Below are 14663 nucleotides of genomic sequence, written 5' to 3' on the forward strand. Positions count from 1 at the left end.
AAAGAAACTTTTCAAGGATCTTGCTTTGATGCTGATTACGAATCGGCATCTCCTGTTCGTGACAAAGTCCTCTGTTCATTAAAGCGGTCCCACTGTTCTGTGCCAGGTGAAGCCGCCGAACTTGTCTCACTCATGTAGCTGTTGGCAAGCGTGGAGTTTCTTCCAAGAATTGACTCCTGGGAAGAGCAATGTTCTGATGGCCTCAGATGGCACCCCAGTCTCCCTGAGCCCCACCTTTCCACCCTGTGCCCCAATGCCAGGTGTCTCCTGGCGCAGACCTCTGCCCCGAGGCGTCAGTCTCTGGATGCCCTCGAGGTACAGCTGGGGTGTGACAGGTGGGGGCCTGGGGAGCAGCTGGGGAGCTGAATTCGATCCCTCATGGGCTCCTCTTTGGAGTGTTTGCGGGAGTTCCCAGAATCACACAGCATTCGGTGCCCTGGAGAACTGGCTTTGAGAGACTCAGAGCAACGGCCTAGACTCCGAGTGCCGGCCTCTCGTGCTGGGCCATCTCCTGTCCCCTGTGTTTGCTGCGGATGTTGTCTGTCTCATCTGCCTGGAAGCCACAGTAATGCTCCCATGCGCTGCGACGCAGTGTGTGCAGGGCCCTGAGCCTGGTACTTCGTAATCGTTGCGGTGAATTCCTCGGCTGAATCAGAGGAAACCCCAGTTTCACAGAGAGACAAGCACAGACACTTCAAGAGGCAGCGGCAGAGCGAGAAGGGGAAGGCGGAGGGCGAGGGACAGGGCGGGGACAGGGCCGGCGCCTTCCGGCGCCTTTAATGGGTCTCCCGCTTGGCCCACCCCTCGGCTCTGTTCTAAAGGGGATGCCTCGGTGACAGTGAGCTCTGTTACTAGAGGCACAAAAGCAGAAGCCGGGTGACACTCGGCAAAAGGTGAGGTGGAGAAATTCAGGCATCAGAAGCCACCAGAGCCTGGGCCTTTGACTGCATGCAGGCTGATTCCCGCGAGCCGGCCTGTTGTTATTGCCCCTCGCCGATGCTCTCCTACCCCAGTGTCCCCTCCCTTTCTGGATCCTCTCGGTCAGCCCACCAGCCTGGCCCTGCTCTGAGCAGTCTCTAGGCTGTCGATGCTCAGAGAAAGACAGACAGACAGAGAGGTGGGCTGCAGGGAGTGGTACCTGGCCCTGGACAAGGGTGGGGCAAGTCCTGATGTTGCTAATGGCTCCCTCTCTGGGGTCCAGGGACCTGGCAGGCAGCGACATCTCTGTCCTGTGTGTCAGTGGGTTAATGGGGCAGGCAAGGTGTGACTCCTGGGGGAGCCAGTAGAGCCCTGTCCTTTGGGGGACCCAGTACACATGTGGCCCCTGGGCCTGCCCCTCCCATCTCAGCTCTGCCCCGACCTCAGGCGGCTGCATGGGGCTCCCTAGAGGTGGGTGACAGAAGGGGAAGGGACCGCATCCTGCCCAGAGCCCTCTCTCGGCTTTCTCTGGCTGGAGCCAGCTTCTGTGCGGAGCACAGCTATGGAGGGGCGGCTGGCCTTTCCTGGTGTCACAGGTTCCAAGTCAACAAGCAGAGCCCAGGAGCCGTGGAGCAGCGTGAGGCAGGTGAGGAGAGCAGCAGGAGGGGCTCCAGGTAGACTTCAGAGTGAACTTGCAGGCAAGCGGTGAGCTCGCAGCACGTCAGCCAGGGGGGTCAGGTCACAACTTAGCTTGAGCTGATGAAGAAAGCGAGGGTGGGACCGGGCTGATGGGCCCAGGGTGTGAAGTGAGAAGGGGTGGGCAGGGGGATAAATGGAGCCTGGGCAGGGGTGTTAGGAAACAGAGCTTTTCAGAATTGAGAGGAGACGGGAACAGAGCAGCAGCCATCATTTACCAAGCACCTACTGCGTGCCAGGCACTGTTCTGAGCACTTAACTGTATTATTTAATCCTCACATAAAGCTTATGAGGTTGGGCCTGTTCCTATCCCCGTTTTACAGATGAGGAAAGTGAGGCAGAGAAGACCGAGTGACTTGTCCACAGTTGCGTAGCTGGCCAGTGGTGGAGCCGGGTTTTGAACCCGGGCTCCAGGGCCCACTAGCTTAACCTTATGGGAAGATATGGGTCATGCTTAGGGGGAGCAGGGCCCAGGGCCCTTGAGCCTTCCTTTCCCTCTCCTGTCCCCTCTCCTGTTCCCTCTCCTTTCCCTCTCCTGTCCCCTCCTGTTCCCCCATCCATTCTCCTGTCCCCTCTCCCTGTCCCTCCTCTCCTCTCTAGCTGCCTTGGCAGGCAGGATGGGCCAGGTGGAAGGAATACAAAAGCAGGGAAGAATTCTGAGACGGAGAGGGGGGAGGGATGAACTGGGCCTGGTCTCTCACTTCCTCCGAACAAGTCTGAGACCTGGAAAAGTGCTGGTGGCAGAACTCACAGAGGCCCCTCTCCGGTCTCTTCCCAGCTGTCCTCAGGCAACTTGTTGCCACAGGATCCCAGAGACCAAGCAGGTTCTTCAGGCAGGAGGTCCCCCAACCCTGGCTCTGAGCCAGCTAGAAAGGGGTCTCCAGCCCTGTCCCCAGTGTAGGAGAAAAGGGGATGAGGGCCCCACCGCACTGTCTTGTTTGTTGCTGAATCCCCAGAACCTAGCTCAGGGTGGATGCTCAGGAAATATTTATTTATTGAGTTACCGGGCAAGCCTCTCCCCACTAAAGGTGGGAGGACAACCATGCCTGCTCTGAAGGGTAGCAGGTGGCGACAGCAGCCCCGGGGCTGGCTCTGGGATCTAGACCTCATTTCCTAGGCTGGGTCCTCTCAGTCAGAAGTCCTATGTTCTCAGCATGCGGATGGAGTGGTGTGAGGAGGAAGATCTGACAGCTGGGGTGCAGCGCCCCCACACACAACCCTAGTGGTTCCCAAGCTGGCCTGGGAGCCACAACCAAAGTCCAGACCAATTAAATACCAACTCTGGGGGTGGGACTCATGCTTTAGTACTTTTGAAACTCCTCAGGTGACTCCAATGTGCAGACAAATTTGAGAACCAGTGGTCAGGACTTGACACCTTCTTGAAGCCTTTGTGTATCCACTTTCTTACCAGAACCTCAAATTAAAACCTGCCTGTTTCACGGTCAGGGCAAGGTTGTGCTTAAAAAAAGAAAGCATGCATCTATATTTATATCTATATCTATATCTGTATCTGTATCTATATCTGTATCTGTATCCGTATCCAAGTCCCTGTCCATGTCCATATCCGAATCCATATCCAAATCCAAATCCATGTCCATATCCAAATCCATATCCATGTCCATATCCATATCCAAATCCATATCCACATCCAAACCCAAACCCAAATCCATATCCATGTCCATATCCAAATCCATATCCAAATCCATATCCAAATTCATATCCAAATCCATATCTAAACCCAAACCCAAATCCATATCCGTATCCAAATCCATATCCCATATCCATATCCAAATCTATATCCATATCCATATCCATCTATAGCCATATCCATATTTACTTATGAGACTCCATTTGAACTCAAGGAAGAGATTTTAGAAATAAGAAATTAAAAAGAAAATGAAAATTGTCTGAATCTCGCCCTTTAGTGACACTTATGTTGACATCTGCTTTATTTTCTTTATTTCCTCACTTATTTACGGTTGAGAAAATTGAGGTAGAGAGACATTAGGCAACTTTCCCAAAGTGATGGAGCTACCAGATACCAGAGTCAGGATTTGAACCCAGGGCGTTGACAGAACCCGTCCACTAGATTGTCGTGAAGTCTGAAGGGGCTAATACATGTCAAGGGCATCTCCTGCACACAGGGGTCTGCAAGGAGTGGGACTCAACATGGGAAAGAGGGAGGCGGCCCTCAGGCTGGTTTCTACACTGTCCTTGGGTGTCCGGAGCAGAATAGAGCCCAGTGCCAGGGTCACCGCCAGGCTCACAGCCACACCAGAGGGACTGCTCCAACTCGTCTCTACCAGGCTCTGCGGCCTCAACCTGCTGGTGGGGCTGCTGGCCAATGGGCTCATGCTGTTGGTGGTGGCTAGGGCTCGGGCACCCCCCTCCCCCCACCCCACCCGCTCCTTGCCCTAACAGTATCTACTTCCTCTGCCTGACCTCTCCCAACTGTCACTCACACACCTCTCAGACCAACAAGGGAACACAAATGGTCAACCACTGAGCCATGAGTCTCGGCCTGTGCATTTCTGAACACCCTCCCTTCTCTGTGGTTCTTCTGGCTTGGCTCGGGTAGGGGCCCCTTTTGAGGCTCTTCCACCTCTCCAGAGGAAATAGAGTTCTCCATCTCTCCTTCCCCATCCCTATGCCCTCCCCCTGGCCTCCTGGGAGCAGGCCTCAGGGTGTTTGTTGGCCTGAGAACCAGGGAGATTGCCTCCACTTAAGTTTCCAAGACAACACAGTCTGCTGTTAATAGCGCTACAGCTACACACACACACACACACACACACACACGACTTCCATGGTCACAAACACTGGGTTGAGCCAAGTCAAACTGGTCTTTTTGCTGCAAGACTTATCAGAGCCTTGAATACCCTAAAGGCCATTGGGATTTTCTGAGAGGTGCTCAGAGCAGTCATTTTCCTAAAATCCATGCCAGGGAACCAGTGTCCCATGGAACACACCTTGGGAAAGAACCCAGGAGAGGAGTTACAGTGTTGAGCACAGTAAAAATGCTCTCAGCACCCTGAGGCAGTGGTTCTGAACCTCAATTCCTTTCCCAGATGGACGTCTCCTTCAAAGGTTCCCCACAGGCACCCAAGGAGAGATAAAACGGGCCGCTGGTTATGGGAACTTCCCTCTTCCAGAGCTGTGACCCCACCCAATTCCCACTCACAGCACATCAGAATGCAAGTCAGAGGGACAGCTAATTACAGGGACAGCCAGGAATCAGCTAATTTACTATTAGATCCTAAGAAGTAAACAAGTCCCAAACTTTGGCAGAATTAGTACCAAATTTCTTGTGATGTGCAGATCGGGAATGGCTTTCTGAAGGCCTAATCTGAGAGCAGACTGGTCCCCGATGGCCACAGTGATTTACGTGTGAAGAGAGACAAGGAAGGAAAAGGTGTTTGTTGTGTAGCTAACAGCAGCAGGTCCTGTGCACGGCCCACGCCTCACCTGTGCATATCTACGTGTCACTCGTTTGGCCACACACTAATCCTGGGAGGGAGGAGTGATGGTGCCATCCCACAGAGGAACACATGGCTTGTGAGTCATCCTCCGGGGCCCGCAGGCCCTGGCCCCTCCTACTGGTCTGGCCTCCGGACCCCAGGGTGGTGGGAGTTCCTTGCTCACTGCTGCAGAGCAAGAGCAGCAGCCTGAGGCCGCAACTGCGTGAGTCAGTGTCTCCAACCCTGAGTGGGCTCAGCAAATATTTGTTGAAAGATGAATGGATGAGTGATCAAGTGCAATAAAGTGGCCCGCTTGCTTTATTTTAATTAATTATTTATTTATTTAAAAAAAAAAATTTTTTTTAATATATCTCTTTATTGATTTCAGAGAGGGGAAAGGAGAGGGAGAGAGAGAGAGAAACATCAATGATGAGAGAGTCATTGATCGAGCCTGCAACCCAGGCATGTGCCCTGACCGGGAATCTAACCCCGATCGCCTGGATCCTAGGTTGATGCTCAACCGCTGAGCCAGGCCGACTGGGCTTAATTATTTATTTTTAAGACAGAACTACAGTTTGGGGGAAGGGGACATGTTACTGTCCAAATAAATTCCTTATTGCCTTTTGTTTTTCCCACTTGTTTTAGAGAATAATCGGATCTTTCACCCCCCAGTGGCTGCTTGCTTCACTCAAGAGTCACACTGAAGGCCTTACCATGGCCACCAAGACCCTGTGCATCCTGGGCTCTTCAGCTCCCTGACCTAATCTACACGAGTCCCACTTAGTGCAGCTCCAGCCACACCAGCCTTCGAGCAGGATCCCACCTCAGGGCCTTTGCACTTGCTGTTCCTTTTACTTGGAGCTCTCTTGCCTCCCTCTCATTTCCTTAAGGCTCATCTCAACTGCCACCTCCTCAGAGAGGCCCTCCCTGACCACCTCATCTAAAATATCACCCAGTTAGTTACTCTCTCTCCCTGTTACTTACTCTCTCTAATTTTTCTTTGTAACTTATCACTACCTGAAAATAGGTTGTTTACCTATTTATGTGTTTACTGCATTTCCCCTGTCTTATCTGCGCTGTAAGCTCCATGTGGAGACAGGGCCTGGGTTTGGTTCACTGCTGCATCACAGCGCCTAGCACAGACCCTGGCACGTAGTAGTTGCTCAGTAAATCCTTGTTGAATGAAAGAATGGAAGAAAGAGACGAGAGCCTGGACTCTCAAACAGCAATCTCTGTGCTATTTTTCCCAGGAGAAAGGAAAACAAGGAACTTTAGTAAAAGAACCAAGTTTACTTCAGTTTAAGGCAAATTCCACACAGAGACTGTCTCAGACACAGGCACGGGACCAAACAGTGTAGAAACACCACCATCATGCATGACAGAAAGGGAGCGGTGTGGGCAGCAGACAGGGTGGGGCCTGGTCTCCACCCAGGCACAGGGCGTTCAGCGGGCTGAGGAGCCCCATGCGGCAGAGGGACTGGCATGCATGACCTGCTCCGGGTGGGTAAGGGCTGGGCAGCTGGGTGGGCCCAGGGGTGAGATCACCTTTCTCACCTTTCCCACGGCGGGGGCAGGGGCTTGTGCTCAGAGGACAGAGCCCAAGGTTGAGTACTAGGGTGATGACAGGATGGAACAGGGCGACCCTAGAGCCAAGGCGGCCTGGGTAAGAGGTTGCCCTGGTGAGGAATGGGATGGGGAAAGCTGGGTAGGGGATGAATGGACTCTCAGGGCATCAGAGCTAAAGGTAAGCCCGAGACCATCTGGTCAACCCTCTTGCCTTACAGGTGTGGAAACCAAGACCCAGAAGGCAGAGGCCCTTGCTTGGGTTCCCACAGCAGGGAGGGCTGCAGGCAAGGCTTGAACCCAGGACTCCTGACTCCTGTCCCCGTGGGATAAAGGGGGAGTGTGGGAGTGCTGGGGCTGGGCTGCTCCTTGCCCAGGCCTTGAGGTGGGCAGCAGAGGAGTGGGCACCAAGGACCCTGGGCAGCCTCTTTGGGGAGGTGGGGGTGCCTGGGGCCAGTAGTCAACTGTGGTGCCTGTGGGCCCACACGCCAGGGAGAGGCCTGTGGATCTGTGTGTCATACTGGGCTTGAGGGGCACCAGAAAAGACCCTGTGCCTGAAAAACCTCCATGCCTGGCCCATCGTGCGGCCTGTCGTCTACCAATACACCCTCCCCCTCATGGGGCTGTGGGGTTCCCACTGCAAGTAAGTGTCCCTGGGAGGGTGGCATGTCCAGGCGTTCCTGCCAACCCATCAGCCTCATGGGGTTCACTGGAAACAGGGACAGGGGATACTAGGGTGGGGGTCGGGGGCCAGGTAGAGGAGTAGACGGTACAGGAGAAGGGGAGGGACAAGGGGACCTGGAGGAGGGAGGCCCAGCCCAGGCTTCAGGGCCGTATGGGAGCAGATGGGATTGTTCAGGTGGGCTGAGGGGAGCCCCAATCATCCTGATTATTAACACCTTCCTGGCTGGGCTAGAACCAATTGTCAGGGAGAGAGAGAAGGGGCCCACAACCCCACCTCTACCACCTGTACCCAACTCCCTGGGTTTGGGCCATAACTGAGGCCAGGAAATCTGGAAGGAGTCTCCAGAGGCCCCACCCTCTGCCAGCCTCCCAGGCACACGGGTTCCAAAGGCTGGGCGGGGCGGACTGTAGGGGGGGTGTCTAGGGACCCTGTGTAGCCTTCTATTGGCTTCCCCAGGCCCCAGCCACCTGCCATGGGCCAGGCTCAGATGTTCGTGTTCAGGGGGGAGGCAGGGGGCGTGCGGGCTGGAGACTGCGAGGGCGAGCTGGCCTGGGCCTCAGGTGGGGGGCGTGGGCGGATGCCCTTTGCCTTCATGTAGGACACCAGCTGGTCGGGGATCTCGGCCAGCACGTCTCGGGCCAGGCGCGCCATGCTCAGCACGTGGTTGCCTGTGCGGTCCACGTAGTCCCTGAAGGGCACGAACTGGCCAGCGGGGAAGGCAGGGTTAGGCAAGGGAAATGCGGAACGAACCCCTGGCTTCCAGACACCCGGCCCTCCCCGGCAGAGCCCACACTGTCTCTTTGGCCCCCTGTCTCCTCCTTCGTCAAGTCAGGCCCCTCTGCTTCCTCCCAGGGGTGCTCCCCAGGGCCTTAGGCTCACTCCTGCCTCCAGGCCTCTGCACATGGGTCCCACCTCCCAGATGGCCCTTGCTCTGGTTTCTAGCCCCAATCTGGTCTCCCCACCTGGAACCCAATTTTTTTAAATCCAGGGGTATAGAGAATGTGCTTTATACTCCTAATCTCCTAAGCAGCAGGACTCTGCAGGAGATGCCAGGAGGGGTCGCTTGCTGAGGTGCATCTGAGGCTTGTCTGGACAGGAGGCCCTGGGGACCAAGGCCTGCTCATTCCCTCTGCACCCTACATGGAGATGCGGACACTGATTCAATCAGCCAAGCAGTGCAGGTTCCTGGAGAGGGGCTGCAGCAGCACTGAAGGCTTCCTCCCCTTCCAGGGGTTGCCGTCTCACGGGGAAGGCACCCGGCACAAAACAACAAAGGCCCAAGGAATCACACGCCTGTGCTCTGAGGGAGACCAGGGAGCTGGGGGCTTGGGGTGGGCTGGGTGGGGCAACGTTAGGGGTGAGTCTCAGACAGGGCTGCGAGCTGTGACCGGGGGATGGACTCCTGGGCCAGGCCACTCTGGGGCTCCTGGTGTCTCTCTCCAGGGCCTTTTCCAGAAAAGCCCCAGCAGGGAGTGGAGGTCAGCCTGGCTAGAGGGGCAGGCAGGGCTGGGCTTCACCTGGACAATGTCCCGCTCTGCCAGCTTCCCCCGGGAGGAGATCCGCACATCGTCACCATCCAGCTCCACCATGGCTGTGGGGGGAGGACACGCACGGGAATGAGGGGAATTCATGGGCCTGGCGGGACAGTGGACTTGTCCCCCAATACCACGACCATCAAGGGCAGAGCCCATCAGACCAGACCCCCATGTTAGACATGGGGAAACTGAGGCCAGGAGACAGGGGAAGCCCACCGAGCTGAGTCTCTGACTTCTGCCCAGCCCCCAGCTCCCCACCCTCTCCAGGCTCACAGGGTTGGAGGAGTGACTCAGGCCTCCTCTCCACGGCCTTGGGATGTGGGTGTGGGGTGCACACCCTGATACGCGCCCCTGTGCAGACAAACACCGCGACGCCCTGCCCACTGACCCAGACAAGGGCTCACTCTTTGGAACAGGGTCATTCCCGGGGCCTGAAACCGCTAGGGAAGCACGGGCGGGGGGCTCACCATCGAACTCCGCCTGGCCCACGCCGACGATGATGATGGACATGGGCAGTTTGGCAGCCTGTGAGACAGCAGGGCATGGGGAGGGTTGGGGCCCAGCCAGGGGGCCAGTTACAAGGAAGAGATCAGGGAAAGGGACAGAGAAACACAGAAGCAGCAGGGGACAGGGAGAGAGGGCAGCCATGGATTCAGATCCAGGGACACAGAGATTGGCACCAAAGAGGAAGGGAGGCAGAGGGGAATGGGTCACAGGTCTGCGTCTGCCAGACACTCCTGCCCCCTCCTCTGCCCCTGGGCCTTCATCATGTGGGACATCTTTTGTGTGGCCTGGAAGGAAGACCATCTGTGGCTGGGTCCCTGACACAGGGAGGCCACCCCACAGGGGGAGCCATGTTCCTGGACCTCCCACATTCTCTACCTGGCCAGGCCCAGCTTCAGTCTTAGAGCTGGTTCATGAGGGAGCTAGAAGTGGCTGCAGGGAGTGGGCCACCCAGTGTGACTAACAGCTCATCGGTGGGACCGATGCCCCCAACCTCCAACCTCGCGGCCAGGTTCTCCAGATGCTGCAGGCAGAAGCCAGGAGTGGTGCCATAGGGGGCAGGGTTTCCCTAAAGGCGTGGGAAGGCGCGCCCCATGGGCTCTGGGTCCCCACACAGCTCACGTTGACGATGGCCTCCTTGGTCTGCGCCATGTCTGAGATGACCCCGTCGGTGATGATGAGGAGCACTGAGTACTGGGAGCCATCCTGCACCTCAGCTGCATTCCTGGTGGGGGGGCAAGGTCTGTTTGGAAGGCTCTGGGCATGTCATCACCCCCCACAAGGGCCCTTAACTCTTTGGTGGGGACAGCATTTGGGCTGGACCGGGTCTCTTTAAGGTGAGGGCTCCCTGAAAGGCAAGTCACTGGGAAGAGACACTCCCTCCTGCTTCCTGAGGGGACAATGCCTTGGGAGCCGCAGGGATGAGGTCCGGTGACGCAGCACTCACCTAGCCACGTGGGTGACCACGGGGGCGAAGTTGGTGGGGCCGTAGAGCTGCACGGTGCGCAGGCTGTGGTGGTAGGCCTCCAGGATGCCGTCGATGCCGCAGCACGAGGGGTTCTCCTGGTTGCCATTCTGGGGGCAGAGGGTGGGGAGGCTGAGCCCAGGAAGGAAGGAGGGGTGAGAAGGTGGCCGGCCGGGGGTCAGTAGGAGCAGAACCAGGTGGCGGAGGCAGCAGGCCTGGGCTCTCCCCCACTGTTCTCTGGTGAAGGGCAGCACATGCTCCGGTGAGCAGGGTCCAGACCTGCTCCTTGCCCCACTCCCTGTACCTGCTCAGATAAGCCGCCTCCCCCTCGAGACTGGCTGGAATATGACTGCAGGGTCTGAGCAGCTCTGGCAGGGCCAGGGCTGACCCATCTCCTGCGTCCTGTGCCAGCACAGTGCCTGGTACCCCACAGGCTTGTGGGGCGTGTTTGCTGTGAGCGATCCAGTGACCGGCTCAGTGTCCCCAGCTCATGGCAGGGAGGGGAGGAGGTGGCCTGAGGAGTCATCCCCACAGGGAGTTCCTGGAATTCCCTATGGTCGCCCATACCCAGCCCACAGCCCTCATTCCTGGGGCCTCGGGGGTAGTGTAGCCACAACGCGCTCCACCTCCACCTGGTCTGCTCAGGAAAAGGAGGCCAGAGCCCACCGTGGGTGGCTTTGACACAGACGGGAGTGCTTTGCGAGCAAGGTGGGGAGTGGGTTTCTGGAGGCCCTGATACAGGACCCCCTGCACACAGCAGGCAACCCCCTCCCAAAGCCTGCACCTTAAGTCCCTAGGAGGGGAAGATGTGAAGTGTCCCCCACTCCAGGTGTGTCACCACTTCCCCCCAGCATGGTCAGCCCTCAGCCCTTTCTCCCGGACCTCCTACCAGCGGGAACTCATGGGACACCCTGCCATCAGGGGGCAGCTTGGCCCCGAAGCCGAGGGCGGGGAACATCTTGTCGCTGTCGTAGTGCTGGATGATCTCCCCGACAGCGGTCAGCGCCAGCGCGTAGGCGTTCAGCTGGTAGGGGCTCATGTAGTGCAGGGACGTGGACTGGGACGGGTTCCCTGCGACACAGGACATGGACCATTGCTGGCCTGCACACTCCAAGCCACAGTGGCTTCAGGATCAGAAGGGGGTGTTCAACTGCACCCCTTACTTTTATTTGCCTATTCTCGATGCCGTTCTGTCTTACCACATATTCTATCCCTTAGCAAAACCTGAGCGCTGAGCCTTCAGAATGTACCCAAGTCCTACCCCCTCCCCCTCCTCCACGGTCCCACTGTGGCAGGACAGGGCCGCGTCCTGACTGACCTGCTTCCCTCCACCCTGCGCCTGCCGGCCACGCTCAGCACACGGCTCAGCCCCGCAGCTGAGCGAGCCGAGCCCGCAACGCCAGCGCGCAGGCAGCTGGAGGCCCCCGTCTCACCCGGAGTGAAACCCAAAGGCCCCACATCATCCGGCCTCCAGTTACCTACGTCTTCACCTCCTACATTCTCCGTCACTCGCTCAGTCCCACCTCGGGGCCTTGGCAGTGGCTGTTCCCTCCGCTCTGGGACACGTCGGCAGATGCACACATGGCTCGCTCTCCCACCCCTTCAGGTTTCTATTCGTGTTGACTTTTCAGGGTGGTCTTCCCCCAGCAGCCCACTGAAAGTTGCAGCCTCCCGCGGTCCTCCCTATCCCTCTCCCTCGTTTTATTTTTCTCCGTAGCCCTTGTCACCACTAACGCTGTCCACATCTTACTTATTTACTAATGAGAGGCAGCGTGGCACAGGCTGCAAAGGTACCAATCCTGTCTCTACCTCCTATTAGCTGTGTGATCTTGGGTAAGTTCCTTAACGTCACAGCCTCAGTCTTCTCATCTGTAGAATGGGGGTGATAACAGTCCCCACCTCATCATGATGCTGTGTAATAACCTGGTTACTATTGAACAGGAGAGGAGGGAAGGGAAGACCAGATGCAGGCATGCCACTTGCACAGCTTTGCCGAAAGCTGCACTTAACACTCTCCCAGTCTGTTCCCCACTGACTGATGGGGGAAGGGACTGGGCAAAGGCAGTCCAGACACATGCCCAGTAAAGGCCAGGGTGAGGTGGGAAGGTGCCTACCTGTCTCAGTCGCACCTGGGAACAAATTAGTGGCCAGGATGGGAGTGGCCACTGCAAGCGCTTGAAATCTAAATATATAAACTTCTAGACAAAGGAGCCACTCCCTCTTGGCTCCAGGGCGTCTGGCTCCCGAGACTCCTGCTGCAGGGGGCTGTGCTCCCCTGAGCCCACGTGGTGCACGGCAAGTGGGGCTCCACACACGGACTAACAGCCTTTAATTAGCTTGAATGCTGAGCCACACCCGGCTGCAACATGGAATGGAAGCTCTGGACACTGGCCCTCCTGGCTCTGCGGGACTCCCAGCTGCCCTCTTTCAGGACTGGCTCGGGGAAATGGGACCTTGGTAACCAAGAAATGTAACTTCACGCCAATAAAATCTTCTACCACCTCTTACCCTCCCATGGGGGCTTCTGAAAAATCTTATTTCAGCAGCTATCCAAGAACCCCACTCCCATGAACAACAGAGGAATTCCACCCGTGTACTCCTCCGGGAGCAATAGGATTGTTGAGAGGATTAAACAGGGGTCATGGTGACTCTCCGAGTGGCTATTATCACTAAGGCCCCTCCCAACTCGGGCTAGGCTGCCTCTGATGCCAGGGGCTTCTGACTCACCTGTGGCCTATGAGACCTGGGCATCTTCTGATTGGCACAGAAATGAGCATCGGACACCCCTAATGGGAGTCCAGACTCCAGAGAAGGTTGTGATGTTTCTAACAGTAAAGTTTGGCGCTGAGTTTGCTCCTAGAAACTTGGTCCCAGCCCAATGCTGCAGAAGTTCAGAGGAGGGGAGGAAGCTGGGGCAGCCCCAGCAAGGGAGGGAACCGGGGCTCCTGGGCTGCATGTGCCTGCGCTCACTGAGGACTGCGGGGCTCAGGCCTGCCTCCAGTTCTCTCCTCCAGCCCATGGGCTGCACTGCCCAGAGGGCGTGAGATTTGATCCTGTGAGGAAGCACCTCCGCTTCAGGGCTCTCCACGGCCTGGAACAGCACTCATTCCCCCAGGGAGACTGGGTGTCCTCAAGGGCAAGGCTGTGGCTCAGGGCCTAGATCTGTTAGTGACAGTGGTTCTATCTTTGGCTCGCCAGGCCTAAGCACCTCTTCTTCAGTGAGGATGAAGCCAGAGAGTATGGGAGACCTAGCTGCCACCTAGGGCCAACTACCACATCCCCGAAAAGCCCTCCCCTCTCCCCCCATCCAGCTCCTCTGCCCATCCCCCCACTCACCATTGGAGGCCGTGAAGTCGATGGCCACTGTGAAGTTGATCTGGGTCCTGGAAGAGGGAGAACAGCAGGGGAGTTACCTGGACAGAGGCGGGGCTGGAGGGAGTGGGAAACCTGGCTTCCACCCTGCCCCACCGGGGCTGTAGCCTTCCCATCTGGAAAACTGGGATAGTAACACTAGCCACACACTCCCCAAAGGATCGTCGTGAGCATCACAAGAGCCAGGCAGTGCGAAAGCTCTTTGAAGACGATGCTCTGTGCAGGCGAGTGATTATGATTATGTGCTCCCCAAACCCTGCCCCTGCGCCCGCCCGGGGCCGGTGAAGTAGAGCCTCACTGTATTTCTGGCTCAAATTCGGAGTCAGATTCAGGGTTAAAACTTATTTGACAAAAAAGAGAGACTACCCGGCATGGTACATCTCCTGAGGGAGGAACAAAACACCACCCATGACGCTGTCTTGCCCCCAAATTGAACATGAATCTGACCGAGCCTCCAGGGCTACCTACCAGTTGTTTACAGGAAATATAGGGGACAGAGGAACACGTTAAATGACACCACGGGGGATGCGGCCAGTAAAAGCTGCTCCATGGGAAGTTCTGGAGAACCACTGAAAGTGGCCCACGGACTAGCAGTAGTGGGAGCACCTAGGGGACCCTAAGTCTCCTGCAGACCCACTGATTCCGAAGCCCTCTGTGCGTGTAGGAAGCTGTCTTAGCAAACCCTCCAGGGGTGGGGGGTGGGGGGTGGGGGGCAGGAAACCAAAAGATGAAAAGAGAATTGAGACAAATCAACCAACTGCAATACAGGGGCGGGCAAAAGTAGGTTTATAGCTGTGAGTACACAAAACACAGTTTATCCTTATACTATTATTTATTAATTATTGTATTATTTATTTGTATTACAACTGTAACCTACTTTTGCCCGCCCCTGGATATGGATCTTGCCTGGGTTTCTGCTTCAAATAAGCCAATTAAAAAACTTGATAACTCAGTTGGGGAACTCTGAACAC

General features: G+C 56.5%; 1 protein-coding gene across 3 annotated transcripts in view; it reads right to left on the bottom strand.

The window, feature by feature from the left end:
* Positions 1–6342: 6342 nt before the first annotated feature.
* Positions 6343–14663, bottom strand: part of CPNE5 (copine 5) — an 82627-nt gene continuing 74306 nt past the window's right edge. For 2 of the 3 annotated variants that reach the window (XM_081140408.1, XM_081140409.1), the window contains 7 exons: positions 13657–13703; positions 11210–11391; positions 10303–10430; positions 9978–10080; positions 9320–9377; positions 8835–8908; positions 6343–8019 (listed from right to left, as the gene is read on the bottom strand). In XM_081140408.1, the coding sequence (XP_080996534.1) occupies positions 7801–8019; positions 8835–8908; positions 9320–9377; positions 9978–10080; positions 10303–10430; positions 11210–11391; positions 13657–13703 (811 nt within the window). In that variant the 3' untranslated portion in view covers positions 6343–7800. Of the gene's footprint in view, positions 8020–8834; positions 8909–9319; positions 9378–9977; positions 10081–10302; positions 10431–11209; positions 11392–12129; positions 12211–13656; positions 13704–14663 lie in introns of those variants that run through there. The other variant, XM_081140410.1, reaches the window with a different exon arrangement.

This window comes from Miniopterus schreibersii (genome assembly GCF_964146895.1).
Source record: "Miniopterus schreibersii genome assembly, chromosome: 6".
NCBI lineage: Eukaryota > Metazoa > Chordata > Mammalia > Chiroptera > Miniopteridae > Miniopterus > Miniopterus schreibersii.